The sequence below is a fragment of the Rhinolophus ferrumequinum genome, chromosome 8 (assembly GCF_004115265.2).
Source record: "Rhinolophus ferrumequinum isolate MPI-CBG mRhiFer1 chromosome 8, mRhiFer1_v1.p, whole genome shotgun sequence".
NCBI lineage: Eukaryota > Metazoa > Chordata > Mammalia > Chiroptera > Rhinolophidae > Rhinolophus > Rhinolophus ferrumequinum.
The window spans coordinates 590,873-607,369 of NC_046291.1; the positions used below are offsets into that span (position 1 = coordinate 590,873).

General features: G+C 52.1%; 1 protein-coding gene across 12 annotated transcripts in view; it reads right to left on the reverse strand.

The window, feature by feature from the left end:
• SNED1 (sushi, nidogen and EGF like domains 1) overlaps nt 1-16,497 on the reverse strand; it is a 70,990-nt gene that overhangs the window by 31,006 nt on the left and 23,487 nt on the right. For 9 of the 12 annotated variants that reach the window (XM_033111326.1, XM_033111323.1, XM_033111325.1 and 6 more), the window contains 12 exons: nt 15,071-15,196; nt 14,640-14,753; nt 13,113-13,226; nt 12,489-12,602; nt 8,379-8,504; nt 8,060-8,167; nt 7,668-7,781; nt 6,932-7,048; nt 5,989-6,105; nt 5,681-5,797; nt 5,414-5,527; nt 4,990-5,163 (listed from right to left, as the gene is read on the reverse strand). In XM_033111326.1, the coding sequence (XP_032967217.1) occupies nt 4,990-5,163; nt 5,414-5,527; nt 5,681-5,797; nt 5,989-6,105; nt 6,932-7,048; nt 7,668-7,781; nt 8,060-8,167; nt 8,379-8,504; nt 12,489-12,602; nt 13,113-13,226; nt 14,640-14,753; nt 15,071-15,196 (1,455 nt within the window). The remainder of the gene's footprint in view (nt 1-4,989; nt 5,164-5,413; nt 5,528-5,680; nt 5,798-5,988; nt 6,106-6,931; nt 7,049-7,667; nt 7,782-8,059; nt 8,168-8,378; nt 8,505-12,488; nt 12,603-13,112; nt 13,227-14,639; nt 14,754-15,070; nt 15,197-16,497) is intronic. The other 3 variants (XM_033111327.1, XM_033111329.1, XM_033111330.1) reach the window with 3 other exon arrangements.

Sequence of the window (16,497 nt, forward strand, 5' to 3'; positions counted from 1 at the left end):
TTACTTTATTGCATTGGCTAGTGCTTCCAGTATAATACTGATTAGACTTAGTGATAATGGGGATCCTTGTCTTATTCCCAGTTTTAAGGGGAATGTTTCTCTACTTAGGATCATGTTTATTCTAGGTTTGACAAGAGGCACAAGTAAAATTGCCTCAGAAGCTAATTTCCTTCCCCTGTTGGTAGCTCAGCATACGTGAGTCAGATCAGCAGAAGAACAGCTTTTGAATTCCAGATTCACTTCCTGTATAACAAGGATCAGAAAAATGCCCCACCGTTCTCGATGTAATCTGTACTCCTTCCTCTATGAATGTGTGAGTTGTTACGGTCCTGCTTCGCATGGCAATGGCCGGTCTAGCTATGCCTGGCCTAAGCACGCCTCTCTGTGGGATAATGAACACTGGGGGGGCGGGCGGGGGGTTATATGGGCTTTGCTACTCCTCTCTTTTAAGTTTTCCCTCCAATAATCCTATATCATTTTACACCATGTGGTACTAGAGATGTGTGACGTCATTTTTATCTGGATAAGGAAGTACTTTTTTTATTCCTGTTTGATAAGAATTTATTTCTTGAATGGGTATGAATTTTTGTCAAGTGCTTATTTTGCATACATTGAGATTCTTATTTTTCTCCTTCAGTTGGTTGATGTAGCAGATTTTTCTAATATCAACAACCCTACTTGTTAATGGTGTAAATAGTCTTGATAGACTGTCAAATTTCTGCATCTTTGTTTGTGTTTAATGGACACATAATTTTACTTTCTCCAACTGCCCATGTCTGGTGTTGGTTCCAGGTTACCATGGACTCACAGAATGGGTTGGCATATGTTCTTTATTTTCTACTCTTTAGAAAGACTGTGTAATGCTGCGATGATCTGTTTCTTGGCAGTATAGAATTTACCTGTTGCATTGTTTGAGCTTGATGTTTCTTTGTGGGAAAATGCTTTAACTACTGCTTCAATTTCTTTAAATAGTTATAGAATTATGTAGACGTCCTAGAGTCATTTTTGGTTAAGTTATATTTTTTCTATAAATATTATGCCCATTTCTCCTAAGATTTCAAATTTATTTGTATAGATTAGTTGGTATTATTTTGTCGTCTTTCAATCTCTCTCTCTGTGTTTGTCACCTTTTTCATGTATACAGATTTTTATTTGTGCTCTTTGTTTTTCCTGATCAGTCTTGATAGAGATTTGTCCACTTTAGTTAAGTTTTTCAAAGGACAAATTTTGGTGTTGTTTATCTCTTCTTTTGTACCTTTGATTTCTGTGTCATTAATTATGGCTCCCACTTGTGGTGCCACTTTCTTCCACTTTCTTGAGTATCATTTGTTGTTTTCCTAAGTTTTGGAGCCAGACATTTAGTTCATTAATTTTGAACTTTTCTAACGTGTCTGTATTTAAGGCTGTAAATTTCCCATGAAGCATGGATTTTGCTGCATCACATAAGTTTTGATATAAAAGTCATCATTATTATTCATTTAAAATATTTTCACTGTCCATGTGATCTCTTCTTTGGCTCAAAGCATCTAAAAATACTTTCTCTAAAAGTATCTAAAAATAAAATATCTAACATAGAGATTAAAAAAATTATCTCATTTTTTTAATAACTTATTTTCTTGTGTATTCAGAGAATGAATTAGCTCAAATTATTAATTATATTGTTCACATCTTCTTTTTGTTGATTTTTTTGGCTCCTTCACCTGAATTGAGCGAGATGGTTCAGAATTTCCCAGTATTGTGGTGAATTTGTCAGTTTCTTCCATCAGTCTGTTAATTTTTGCTTTATATATATTGAGACTATTGTATTTGATGTTTGAATGTTTGTAGGGGTTGTATCTTCTTGGTGTATTGAAACAATTGTCATTGAGAGACACCCTTCCCCTCAATGATGTTTTCTGTCTTACAGTCTGTTTTTTCTGAGGGTCATGTAGCTAAACCAGCTATATTTTGAATTGTATTCACCTGATTTTTTTTCCCTATACTTTTACTTTGTCTTGCTATGTCCTTATGCTTTAAGGGTATCTCTTCTGAGTTTGTAGCTTGTTTTGTAATAAATCTGGCAATCTGTCTTTTATCTGAAGAATTTAGTCCATTCTTATTTGTATTTTTTCTATCATAATTCTTTTTAATCTGAAGTTTTGCTTTTTCTGTCTCCTTTCAGATCTTGAAATACCTTACTATGGTATTTTATAATTTTCCCTTCTCCTACTGCTAACAGAATATTCTGGGTTGATCTTATTATTTTAGTAGTTTCTCCAAAAAGTGAACTTTTTTTTTTGGATGGGTAAGCCTCTAAGGCTGTGTTTGCATGAGAATGTTTTTTATGTCTCATATTTGAATAACAATTTGGATAAAATTTTTAGGTTTTGTGTTTGTATATTTCAATTTTTATCCTGCTTGCTATTTGCGGAGCTTCTTGTATTTATGGGTTGGTGTATTTCTTCATTTTTAGAAAATGCTCAATCCTTATCTCTTCAAATATTTCTTTTGCTCATTCTGTCGTCTCTTTCTGGGACTCTAATTAGGTGCTTGTTTGATAATGGGTCCCACAGATTTCTGATCCTCTGTTGCTTTTTAAAAAATTCATTTATTAATTTAATTCATAATTCTTTTTCTCTCTGATCTTGAGTCCTATGATTTCTTCTTCTGTTGTATCCATTCTGTTGGTAAGCCTATCCAATTTACTCTTCATTTCAGATGTTGTATTTTCTATTTTGTTATTTTTAAAAGTTTGTTTCTTCTGTTCAAAATTTTCTATTCTTTCATTTATTTTGCCCCTCTTCTTTAACACGGTTACAATGGCTGTTTAAAAGTTCTTGTCTGCTAATTCCGACACGTGGGTCATCTGCAGGCCTGTTTCTATCAACTGTTTCTTCTCGAGATTATGTGTTACCATTTCTTCCTTCTCAGACATTGTGTGTTCCAGAACAGAGAGACCAAAGCAGAAAATGCCCGCCCTTGGACTGGACATGCTCTGTACTCCGCCAGGCAGCCAGACTGTGGAAGTGATCTCCGGCGTCATCGGAGGTGGGCTCGGCTGGGCGCAATTCAAGTTAGTTCCAGTTCACGATCGGTTTTAGATGCTTTAGGCCTGGACCGGGCCTCTCCCTCCCACTGGACTTGGGATCTCAGCCTCGTGAGGCTGCAGAGTCTCTGCTTCTCATGTGCTCCATAAAAACCCTGGGCGTGGGGTGGGTAAATGGTGGGTGCTGAGGTCTTGTTCACATCTGCACGTCTCGTTCAATCTGCTATGCGTGCCTGCAGTCGTCGAAGGCCTGGTTGACTTCCCAGCTGTTCCCGGCACACTGCCCACTCAGGTTTGCTCCCACCCAGGAAGGACTCGTCTCAAACTCTGCTTCCTCAGGTCTCTGACAGGTTAAAAGATGTGATTTATGGCTTATCTGGTGTTTCCTTGATGTCACAGTGAGAGCCATGGTATTTTGTAACTGTCTCTATCCTAACCGAATGGATCTCCTTGGTACTTAACAAGTACCGTTTCATTATCTTACATGTGACACCACCGTTGAGAAGTCTGGTGCCAATCTGATTCTTGTTTCTTTGTAGATTCTTGTTTCTTTGTAGATTCTTGTTCCTTTTTCCTCTCTGGATGTTTTAAGAATTTTTTTCTGTTTGCTGCTGATATTCTTACATTTTATTATAACTTTCTAATATTTCTCTTTTCTCCTGTTTGATGTTCTGTGGGCCCTTTCACCCTGTGATCATTCGTCTGCAGTTGCAGGAGTGTTAACTCATAGTCGCTCAAACATTTCAGATGTCCGTATATTCTCTCATTCTTGGACTCCTCTCCTCTCATTGTCGGCACATCCACTTCCACCCCCACATACAGTGCCTGCAGGTTCTTTTTGACTTATATCCAAATGCCTGGGGAAATTCCTCAAACTGGTCTTTCCACGCATTAACTAAATCTTCATCTATATCCGTCCATAACTTTATAAGCTGTGTCTGTTATTTCAACTACTATAGTTTTTCAGTCCTCTACTTTCTGCTTTCTTTTAAAAGTCGTTTATTGGTCCTGCTTTTACGGCCCAGCGTGCTTCCTTCTGCATATGTGTCACTCTTGCTCTGTATGCGTGCCTGTCCACACTTCTCCCAGTACCACATGTGCTGTCCGGACTTGTTGTTTCTGAGGTGGTTGTACTTCTCCAGGGTCTTGATGGCTCAGCTGTGAGTGCACATTCCCCGGGGGGCACTGGGTCCTCATCTGATACCAGTGGGAGGGGATCCTAGACAGCACCCACCAGCCTGGGGGCTTGGGAGCACAGGCATAGAGGAAAGACGCTTGAGGCCAGGTGTGCCCACCTGCCTTCCAGAACTCTTTGCAGCACAGGCTGGGCTTTGCAGGGCATCTGGGAGATAACGCGTTACGTGCCCCGCCCATCTCTGGATGCTGTCACTGTCCCTGCGTGAATGTGTTTAAAAATCTGCTTCATGAAAAATGTGTTAACATCACACAGATTTTCTCATGAACAGAGCTGGAGCGCTTTGGCGCAGTGCAGTTCGCTTGCACTTGTTAGCAACCCCTTGCCGCCCCACCTCCAGGCATGTCCGCAGCAGCAGGAACCCGTGAGGCTCCACTGCAGCCCTCCTCAGCTCCCTGGGGCCCTGATTCCACAGGTCTGGGGTGGGGGCCGGGAGCTAGAGCCTCTTTAGGGCTCTGCCCCTGGGCTCCCTCCCGGCTTCAGCTGCTTTATCTGCGGAGTGTGCATGTGAGTGTTGGAGCCCCAATCTCTGGGTGGCTCTGAGGACAGGGGAGCCCTTAGTGATGGTCCAGAGTGGAGACCTGGCACCAGTTATCCCCACTGTCACCACAGGCTTATGCCTCATTTTGTGGGTTGGAAACTGAGGGGAGAAGGGGCAGGGCCAAGGTCAGGCCTGAACCCCTGAGCTCCTCCACGTGGCCGGGTGAGGAGGGTATGCGCCTCACGGGCTCTGCCCACCCACCTGCCCCTCCCCAGAGGGCCCACTCACCGTGGCACTGGGGAGGCTCGCTCCAGACACCATGTGGCTGGCAGACCCGGACGGAGTTGGGGACACTCAGGCTGTAGCCTCGGTCACACAAGTACAGGGCCACCGAGCCCCACCGAGTGCCATTGAAGCGCAGCGTGGCATGCTTCACCTCCTCGGGGGGGCCGCAGTCTACCTCTGCAAGGATAGCCCAGCCCTGTGCTGCATCTCAGGGCCCCTGCCTGCGCCCCACCAGGCTGCAGAGCTTGGGACCACCGCTCCCAGTTCCCCGCACAGCCCATCCTACAGTGAAGGCGCCCTGACTTCCAGGACAGGCCACTCAGAGATCTCTTTTCTTTCTCCCCTCCCTCCCCCCTGCCCCTGCCCTGCTCTTCCAGGATTAGGGCGAACTCCCGTGCCCCCACTCTGACCTCTCTGGCCCTCTCACCCGCCTGGCACCGGCGTCCCGTGTACCCTGCTTGGCAGTGGCAGGAGAAATCTGTGCCCAGGTCCTTGCAGGTACCCCCATTCACACAGGGGCTCCGGAAGCAGGGGGAGGGGGCTGCAAGGGCACACAGGGTCACCATCACCCGTCAGCGTGTTTTTCCTCTGGGCTGCATGGGGCATCCCCTCCAGCCCCCACTGCCTAGGCTAGCCCTTCTGGGGCCTGGTTTTGTGTTCAGCTGGCCTGACCACTGGCCTGCGTCCACCTTACCTATCTCACAGTGCCTCCCAGAGAAGCCTGGGGGACAGTCACACTTGTATTTGCCGATGTAGTGAAAGCAGGTGCCTCCGTTGTGACAGGGGCCCGAGGCACACGAATCTGGCTTCCCTGGAAGCAAAAGGAACCATTGGTATCTGGTGTTGTGTGCCCACCACCATTGCCCCTCCCCGGGTCCCCAACATCCCAGAGCTGGGTGCCTTCACTGGGACACTCCCCACAAGCAGACATGTGATGGCCAGGTCAGAGGTCTCGGGCTGCTCCCCCCTCCTCCGGCTGATCCCAGCTGGCTGGAGCCGCACCGATCTCACAGTGCCTCCCGGTGAAGCGGTAAGGGCAGCTGCAGTGGTACTCGCCGCCCGCCTCCTTGCACGTGCCTCCATTCCGGCAGGGCCCCGAGCTGCACAGGCGTGGCCGGGCTGTGAGGAGGGACAGGGGAGCAGAGAGAGGCGGGTGAACGAGGCCCGGCCTCCTGGCCCAGCAGCGCCCACACAGCCCATTTGTGTTCTCTCAGGCCCCGGCCTTTTCTCCGCTGAGTCCTACAGGTCATGTACATGCTGGGTTGGGACTCACTGTCTGGAGACCCCACCCAACCCGCCCCTTCTATGTTCTCTGCCACAGGCTCTGGGGACCACTGGGCCCTTCCTGATGGAGAGCTGACCCCACAGTGCAGGGCACACTGCACTGTCCTCTACACAGTGGATAACAGACTGTGTTGGCACTTGCGCCCCTAGGCCTGTGCTTGGGCATCCACACAGTTCAAGGTGTGACTGGAGGGGCACGTCTCCCACCTGGAGCAGTCACACCCAGGACAGCGGGAGTGGCCCAGGCCCCAAACCCCAGGAGGATGGGTCTCGGCCATACTGGGGGTGGGTGGCTGGCCCTCTGGGTTCCCTGGGGTGCATGGTCACGGCTAACACTGCAGAGAGGGACAGTCCAGGTGGGTGCTAGCGAGGACAGCGACGCCTGCGAGGCACTCAGGGGAGAATATTTACACTCTGAAGTGGTTAAATGTCATAAAATGCTGACACTCTCCAAGCTGAATTAGATTGAACAAGGTCCTAATGATTTTTTTTTCCCTCAAGTCAATGCTTCTAAAATCTAGTTGGAAGAATTCCAAGAGGAAATGAAGCCAGCTCCGAGGAAAGCAAGCCATGGCCAGGAGGTCACAGATCAGGAGCAGCAATGAACACAAATAACCCAGGTGAGTGGAAAGGGGGCGCTGTCCGCGGTGCTGAAGCCCACCTTTCTCGCAGTGCCTGCCATGGAACCCGCGGGGACACTCGCACGTGTAGGAGTCGTCGTGGGCATCACAGGAGCCTCCGTTGAAGCAGGGGTCGGAGTCGCAGGGTGACGGCAGTGCTGTGGGGGCAGAGGGCGGCCCTGGAGCTGGTGTCACTTCCCCGGCCAGAGGCTGAAGGGGCGACACCTGCCAGGCTCACCCTGACACCCTGGCTGGGACCAAGGCCGCTTAAAATACACTCCGCTGGGTCCTGATTCCTCACGCTGGGCCCTAGGGCCCCTCCCTGGAATTTCTTTGATTCCTGATTTTTCCAGAATACAGCCTCCGTCTTGTATGAGCTGGGATTGAGCTGTGGTCCAGGATGTCTTCTCACCCCCCACCCACCCCCACGATCACACCTAATTACATGCTGTGTAGGTCGTTCTCTGGCCGTACACTGACCATTACACAGCGGCGAGTGTTCTCACAGAGAAGCTAGGGGCTTGGGCAGGACGCTGCTCGGAGAAGCGTGTAGGCGGCGGGGCTCTTCCAGCTGCGAGCTCAGGGCAGCGCAGAGGGCCGGATCCGCGGCCGCGTGGCACTGCGGAGGAAGGCTTGGGAGGCGCTCCCACTGCCCGTCCTCGTCCCAGCAGGGAGGGTCTGGCTGCGGCCCTGTGCCTACCACCTTCCTCCAAACACCACCGCCGGGTTTCTGCGTAGCATCGCAGCCCGGGCCCGAGCCCACCCGCCCCCACTCACGGTGACTGACGTTGTGGTGGGTGTGGCAGACGCACAGGTAGCTCCCGCCGTACTCCATGCAGTAGCCCCCGTCGGGGCACTGCGTGTTCACGTTGCAGGGCGTGGCCGTGACTTCTACAGGGACAGGAGGAAGTCCGTCTCAGGCGGTCGCGGGGACCTCGTGTCCTTGACAAGGGTGGGCAGGACCCAGTGCCCTCCCCAGGGCGACCAGGTTCAGGCACTTCTGAGGCTGGCCCCCTTCGGGGAGTGGGGTTGGGGGTCACGAGACCACTGTGGAGGACCTGTACCTGGGGGTCCCAGTCCCGCCCACCATTTAAACCCTGGTTGGGGGACGCTCAGGGGCAGGGCAAGAAAGCCCCTCCTTCCCTGGCCGCCCCACCCTGGTTGCCTACCGAATTCGCAGAGGAACCCAAAGAAGCCCGGGGGGCACTGGCAGAGGGTGGTGTTGGCTCCCAGGCATCTGCCACCGTTGTGACACTCACAGTCGTCCTTGGGGGTTCCTGCCACGGAGAGAGGGAGGAGGCCCTAATGGGGGTGCTGGAGGGCGGGGCCTCTCCTGCCTGTGCTCTGCCCCTGGCGACTTCCCATACAAGCTGCTGTGTGCTGCCCCCCACTCTCACACATTCTGTCCTAGGTGTTTGCATGGACACCCGTCTGCCTTCCTGCATGCACACCCCACAGGAGGCCCCAGCCCCGGCCGGCCGCACGCACTCTCCCTGCAGTCCAGGCCCATGAAGCCTTCTGGGCACTCGCACACGTAGCCCTGATCTGCGTCCACACAGGTTCCCCCGTTCTGGCAAGGGGCCGACAGACAGGCGTCGGGCACTGGGTGGCTTCCTGCAAGAAAGACAGTGGTCACCAGAGGTCACAGCACACCTCAGGGTTTCAAACTCGGTTCTCAGTGCCAAGTGGAGTTCAAGCCTGAGGTCTATTTCCTGGAAGCTGACTCCCTGCTGCCCTTCACCTGCCGAGCCCCAGTTTGGAGGAGAATAAGAAGGAAGGGTGAGAAGGGGTCCACTAAGGCCGAAGGCCTCCAGACGTTTCTGATCAAGCATCTCTGGGGGTAAAATTTTGGGATTTTCCATATACCTTTCTGTTGTTAATTTCTAATTTAACTTTTCCGTGGTCAGAGAACACAATCCTTGCCAATTTACTGAGCCTTATTTTCTGGCCTGTAGGGTGGTGCGTCTCGGTGAGAGCTCCCTGAACACTTGGAAAGAGTGTGCGTGTAAATGTCAATCAGGCCAGGCTGGTTTACAGAGCTGGGCAGGTTTTCTGTCCACGTGGTCGAGGGACGGAGAGAATGGCGCTGAAACTCCGCCTGTAATGTGATCTATTTCTCCTTGGAGTTCTGTCAGCTTCTGCTTCATGTATTCTGATTCATGTTAATAGTATATTTAGAGTTGTTTGTCTTCTTGATGAATTGACCCCTTTGTCCTCATAGAAGGTCCCTCTTCATTCCTTGCAGGATTCCTTGTGCTACAGTCTAATCTGTCTGATACGAATGTAGCCAGGCCAGCTTCTCTGGATGAGTGTCGGCCAGCCTATTCCTCTTCATTTCCTAGGTGGTCAGTTTCTTCATGTAGTTTCAGAATTTATCTGTTAAATTAATATATAGCACAGTTGACTTGTTTTTGCTATACACGCCCATGAATTTTAATGTGTGTAGATTTGTGGGACCCCACCCCACCCTCAGGATCAGAACTATCCATCACCCAAACACATCCCTGTTCTCTTTCTTTAGGGTCACAGACGTCCTCCTTCTACTTCATACATAACAGAAGGACCTGACAATATCATACTTCCATCTCTCCCTTCCTAGCCCTTACCCAGAGAAGGATAAACTGTCCCATAGACCAAGTCTTGCCTGCCACCAATTTTTTAAAATAACGTTCAATTGGAACCTAGCCCTGCCCATTCGTTCATGTATCGTCTGTGGCTGGCTGCTTTGCATTTCACTGGCAGAGCTCAATAGCTGTAACCACATGGCTGTAAAGCCAAAAATATTAATATCTGGCCCTTAACATAAAAAGCTGGCACACTCTGCTTTAAGCCATTGGTGTCATATATTTTATTTCTGTATCTGTTACCCCAAAATATATTTTTACTGTTTTGTTTTAAAAATTATCTTTAAAGAGATTAAAGGACAAAGAGAAAAGTCTCATATGTACCCATATATTTACCATCTCTAGAACTCTTCATTCCTTGATATAGATCCAGATTTTCATCTGGTACCATTTTTCTTCTGTCTAAAGAATTTCCTTTAATATTTCTTGTAATACAGATATGCTGGTGATGAATTCTCTCAGTTTTTGCTGTCTGAATGTCTTTATTCCATCTTCATTTTTGAAAGTAGTTTTTCTGGGTATACACTAGTAGATAGTGTTTTTCTTTCTGTATTTTAAAGATGCTGCCCAACCATCTTGGGCTTCCAGTGTCTCTGACAGGACGTCTGCTGTCACCTTGTTTTCTCTCTTTGTACTATGTCTTTTTCCTCTGGCTACTTTTAAGATTTTCTCTTTGTCATTGGTTTTCAGCAAGTTGATTGTGATGTGGCTTCACGTGGTTTTCTTCATGCTTTTCTTGGATATGTGGCTTTTAGTTTTCATTAAATGCAGCAAATGTTTCTTCATATACTTTTTCTGTGCCTCCAGCTGCTTCTTCCTCCTGGGATTCCAAACGCACATGTTTGAGATGCCTTGACATCTGTTCCAGTCATTGAAGAGCTGGTCTTATAGTCTCACTTTCTGTGCTGCACGTTGAATTGTTTCTATTTCTCTCTTCACGTTCACTGATATTTCCTTCTGCAGTGTCTAACCTGCTATTAATACAATCCAGTGTATTTCTGAAATTCAGATAATATATTTTCATCTCTAGAAGTTTCTTTATCTCCTACTTTTCATTATGATCTTTTCCCTTAGCAGTCTTGGGCATATTCATCCCAGGTGATCAAACATTCATATTTACTAATTTAATCCTCTCTGGCATCTGTTTTTATTGATCTACTTTTCTCCTGGGTGTGGGTCCTATATTCTTTGTATGCCTGATAATTTTTTATTGTCTATTTCAGGGTCCTGGATTCTGTTATATTCCTTTAAAGAGTACTGGATTTTATTCTGATTCACCTTTAGTTCAGCTTGTATTTAAGCTCACTGCGAAGGTGACGCTCTACTAAGGACACCACGCAGAACTGGCCCTGGGTACAAAAAGCTCCCTCCACTTGGCTGGTAGAGAGGCAAATTATTGCCAGCCCTGCTGAGAGCCAGGGCTGGACGCACTGCTCCCATCCTAGTGGATTTCACCCCAGACTGTACTAAGCAAACACTCAAGGGGGTCCCTCTGCAGAGCTTCAGATTTTGATTTCATGCTCCCTCCCTTCTTTGCCCCCCCCCCCAGCAGCTCCATCCTCACTGATATTCCACCCACAAATTCCAGCCACCAAACTCGAGTCTCTGTCTGCTCGACTCAGAGACTCAGAAGGACTACTGGAGTCTGGACCCCTTAATGCATAGCGGCCTGTACTGCCCCCAGGCAGAACCGGGGTGACTAGGGCTCACCTCATTTCATTCCCTCTTCTTGAGGACGAGGGTCCTGTGCTGTCTATTGTTCAATGGCTAAAAACTGTTGTTTCATATATTTTGTCTGGTTTTCTAGTTCTTGATGGTGAGAGGGAAATCCCAGAACAGCCTCTTGGCCAGAAGCAGGAGGCTAGATATGCTCTCTCTCTCTCTCTCTCTCTCTCTCTCTCTCTCTATATATATATATATATATAGATAGATAGATAGATAGATAGATAAATAGATATAGATATAGATATATCTTTTTTTTTTCCCCTCCAAATTTTGGTCAACTTCTTACAGAACGTCAAGGTTTGTACCTTGTAATGTGGCTAATGAGCGTATACGAGTATTAGGTGTAGAAGTGTCAATTCTGTTGTTTATTCCTGTTGGCTTTCATTTGCTTTATTCTGTGCAAAATGTGGTTTCTTTTCAAAATCTTTTGAAATCATTTAGCTGTTTTCTGACATGAGTTTGTTAAACACACTGATGTTAGATAACAATCTGGGCAAGGACAACTGAAACTGATTTTAAGCAACCAAACAGGTCAGGGTGCCGCCCTCTCCTGAGGTCACAGACTGCCTGCATGTGGCCATATGACCCAATGACCAAAGGCAGGCACAACATCCATCTTTTTCTTACTTATGGGTAAAATGTAATTTCCTTCTTAAGTTTTTACCCTCAAACTAAATCTAATTTTTGTCTGAAATGTATCCCTGGTGAGAAGCTGCGGAGCTGCGTGCACAGGGGCTGCTGGAGGTGGGGACGATGCCCTGGATTTATTCTATGTGTTGTAAAACCTAGTTGGCCTTTTCATTGATCTGAGTCATAACCAGCAGTTCAAACATGAAATAGAAAAGAATCTAGCAGATTTCATCACACGCAGTAAAGTTCAGGGTTTTTTTTTTTCCCCCCGGCTCCCATGGTGCCTTCCCTTGTGTGGGGAGGAGTCTGGAGTAGGAAGAAAGGATGTTAAAAGGTCAGGACTCTCCCCAGCGGAGAGAGGGGCCTTGCGGATGTGGTCAGCCATCCCTGCATTTTGCAAGGAGACCAGGCGAGGAGAGGAGAGAGGACTTGCTCAGGCTCACACAGCACCTGAGGCACAGCGGGACCAGAGGGACAGTCATTTGCTTCCAGTTCCTCCGCAGTCAGCGACTCAGGGGACAGGCTGGTGCAGGAGACGGGGCACTGAGCCGGACAGTGAGGGAAAGGGGGCGGTAAACCCTCAAGACCACTGACACCTGTGGGGGCACGTGCCCATTACCTGTCTCGCAGCGCGGTCCCTCGAAGGGCTCTGCGCACAGGCAGGTGAAGTTCCCCACGAGGTCCACACACGAGCCTCCGTTAAGACATGGGTCGGAGCCGCATTCGTTCAAGTCTGCGGGCAGCAGAGGCGGGAGCTCCGCTCCAAGCCAGCCTTGATCAGCGTCCTGGCGTCTGGCGGCGGCAACCTCTCCCCGCCCAGCTCCCTTCCCCTTCACACGCCCGGCCCGCCCCGCCCTCCCCACCAGCCCCGCCCCGCCCTCCCCACCAGCCCCGCCCCGCCCTCCCCACCAGCCCCGCCCCGCCCTCCCCACCAGCCCCGCCCCGCCCTCCCCACCAGCCCCGCCCCGCCCTCCCCACCAGCCCCGCCCTCCCCACCAGCCCCGCCCTCCCCACCAGCCCCGCCCCGCCCTCCCCACCAGCCCCGCCCCGCCCTCCCCACCAGCCCCGCCCAGCTCCCTTCCCCTTCACAGGCCCGGCCCCGCCCCGCCCTCCCACCAGCCCCCGCCCCGCCCCTTCTCTACAGGCCCGGCCCCGCCCTGCCCTCCCCGTCAGCCCCGTCCCCTCACCTCTTATCCAGGCCCCTCCCCGCCCGCCCCGCCCCGCCGGTGCCCAGGCCACTCACCCGTCTCGCAAGCGATGCCGGTGTAGCCGGCCTGGCACACGCACACCGCGGAGCCGCTTTCTGCCTGGCACTGGCCGCCATTCGCACACTCTTTGGTGTCACATGGAGATAGTGCTACAAGTGCAGAGGGTGGAAGACCGTTGGACTCCTAGCTGTGATGACCCCTGGGGACAGTGGAGGGGACTGACCAGGGCAGTCCCGACCCACCAGCCGCTGAAAGCTGGTCAGAATCTGGTTTATTTCAGTAGACCTGGGTGGAAGGAGGCTGCGTGCGCTGGGCTGGGGTCTCAGGGGTGAATCAAATCCAGCTCCCACCCTCTCAGGCCGCTCTCATGCTAAGCTGACCGACTGTGACAAGAGCGGTGGTCGCAGAGCCAGACTCTGGGGCACTGGCTGCACCCTGTCAGGTTGGGGGGACACAGCCTGTGATGGAGCCTTGAGGGGTGAGCAGTGCCCAGGGGTGCGGGAGGGGCTTGTATGGTCCTGGGGCGTAGGAGGGGCCGAGGTTGGGGAGGCGACATCTTGCTGCAGGGAGGGCGGGTGCAAAGGCACTCAACCCCCAGTCATAGTGGGGTGAGTGGTGTCCCCATCTCTGTCCACCCTCTGACCCATCCCTTACCAGGGATGTGGCCTCCCTGACTCCCTGGTGGCCGCTGAAAAACAATACAGGGACCAGATGGTCTGAGCAAGCAGCCCCCCATGGAATTGTGGGGGGCCAGGAGAGGAGGGAGGGGAGGAGGAAGGGGAGGTCCTGCCCCCCAGGAGGTGTGGCGGTGCTTCGGTGGCTGACTGCACACGCTGACCGCACCTCCACCAGAGAGCAGGCTGGGTGTCAGTGGGGGAGGGGAGACTCAGGCAAGCAGCAATGACCCGATGGGACTGCTGTCAGAGGCTCTGGGGGCTGAGATGGGTCCTCAGACCAGGAACCTCAGAGAGGGGTGGGGGCTGTATTGGTGGATGTCGGTGGAGTGGCTATGAGGAGGCCAAAGCTCAGGGTCCAGGCTCCAGCCCCCTGGCGGCCTCCCTGAGCCCAGACACGTGTATCCACACTGCAGCTGAAGACCAGGTGGGTGAAAGGCCAGGGTGAGGGGCCTGAGACAGGACTGGGGGCAGGGCAGGTGGGGGCTGGATCTGAACCAGCTGCTTCCTAAGAGCCACTAGGAAGGAGTATGGCCATGGTTTGGAAGCAGCAAGGGGTCCAGAGCAACCCCAAACCACGCCTGGGCTGTGATGTGAGAGCCCTGGGGGCTAGAGTGGAACAGCCTCCATTGCCAGGAGCAGCTGGGGCTCAGGGTTCCGAGGGCACAAGCAGGACAGTGGGGGTCTGTGCCCCTCGCCATCCCACAGCTGACCTGTCCCACCTCATCAAGTCGGGTCTGGGGCGAGAGGGGTTTGATGGCTCCTACCACACCTGGTGGGCTCTCAGCCAGGCGCTGTGGCCAGTCAGGCCCTGACTCTGGCTCAGTCTGGAACCGGGCCCTGGCCTGCAGCCAGCGGGCCCGCGGGGCCCAAGCAGGCTCCTCCTACCTGTCTCACAGGTGGGTCCCCCGAAGCCGTCCGGGCACTGGCAGCTGAAGCTGTTGACGCCATGTGTGCAGGCCCCGCCGTTCTGACACGGGTGAGATGCACACTCGTTCACATCTGAAAACAGCGCAGGGGCCTCAGTGCAGGAAACAGGTTGGGAGGATCGGCCACTCCTGGGGGTGAGGGGACAGCAAGCCTGGCCCTCGTGGGCCTTGCTCTGCTCCAGGGGCCATGGGCTCTGACAGCAGCTGCATTACCGCCCACCGTACTCACGGTCACAGACCCACTGCATTTGGCACCTCAGTGGTCCCCACACCTGTCACCCACACCACAGGACACAGACCCTGGACCTTGGGCTCGGGCCACTGGCTGTCCTCGCAGTGTTCCTCCAGAGCCCAGGGCCTCCCAGCGGACAGTCCCAGCAGTAAACTCACACAGGTGGCACCTCCTCCCCGTGAAGCCTGAGAGGCAGGAGCAGGTGTAGGAGGGGTTGCCTGTGACGCAGTCGTCGATGCACTTGCCACCATTGAGGCACGGGCGCAGGGCCAGGCACACGGAGGCTGCGGGCACAGCAAGGGGCAGAGCCATCACACCCTCCCTCCCTGACCCAAAGGCTACGTCTCTGAGGAATGACTGTGTCCTCTGCCGGCGGCCTAGCGGCCAGGGTTTCACTTCCCGGTCTGCACAGGGCACCCAGTGTGGCTGACATCTGCCCTCTGCCTGTATTTCCCATTGACATTTTGTTCCCTAAGCTGTGACTCTGGCTGCCCGTGGAGGGAGGGCCGTCCCAGAATCCCTTTCACCTTTGGCACCTTTCTATCTTGTTAACCCATCAACTTCCATACTTGTCCCTGCTAAGATGACAGGGACCTGAGGACGCCCAGCAACACGGGGAGACACGAGTCCTTGTGGATGAGGGGGTCCCTGAGTGGAAACCGGAGGCAGTGGGGGGGGACTCTCAGACCTTGGGGGGTTGCAGTCTGGTCCCAGCGCTGCCTCAGACATTTACAGAAACTCGGAGTGCCCTGCGCCCCTCAGGTTTCCTTAGGTGGGAAATGAGGGGACTGTTCAGAGCTGCTGAAGCTGGTATTTCTCAAAGCTGGTATTTCCCAAGGGCCACTGACCCCCACGCCCAGCCCCCTAGGACAGGCAGACCACAGAGCTCAGCTCATGGAGCTCTGGCTCTCTGGGGAAGCAAGGCTACTGAAATCTGTGACTAATAAACACAAATTGGCAGGTAACTGGAGCATCCCAAGGTCTTGGATCTCGTGTTACTAGGAGGGGCCCAGGGACAGGTGGCGTGGCATTGACATTCCGGGAAGGACTCTGTGGTCCAGAACATCATCAATGCTGTGGGTGTCTTGGGACTGTTCCTGTTCCTTGCCTGTACCTTTCCAGTCCTTTAGTCACATTGTCACTCAGTCCACAGTGGTGTGGCTACATCGTGGTTTGGACTAGCCTTGCTCAGGAGCTAGACTTTTAGCTGTGGATGCGGTGCCTCTCGGGTGTAAACTGACCCTCCCTTCCTGGTAACCCTGGGACTGGCACGCACAGGCTCCATCTCCTGGGCTTTCAGTGTGGTGGTGGGGACACTGGGGCACTGGCCCTCCCCAGGGCACCACGCTCCTGAGGCCTCTGTGGAGGCCAGTTTGGAGGACCTGGCAGTGCCTACTCCTCTCAGAGGCCTGGGACAGTGGGCAAGAAGCACCTGTCCATGGAAGACAGGACCCCGAAGGGCTGGCTGGATCCTCCTCTGAGGATCCCGCTCCTGGGGTCCCAGCTTGCAGCCTCTTCAGGGAAGCATGGACCTGCCCACACGTGCGCCCATACCTGTGCCCACGCCTGCCTGACACCCACTCAC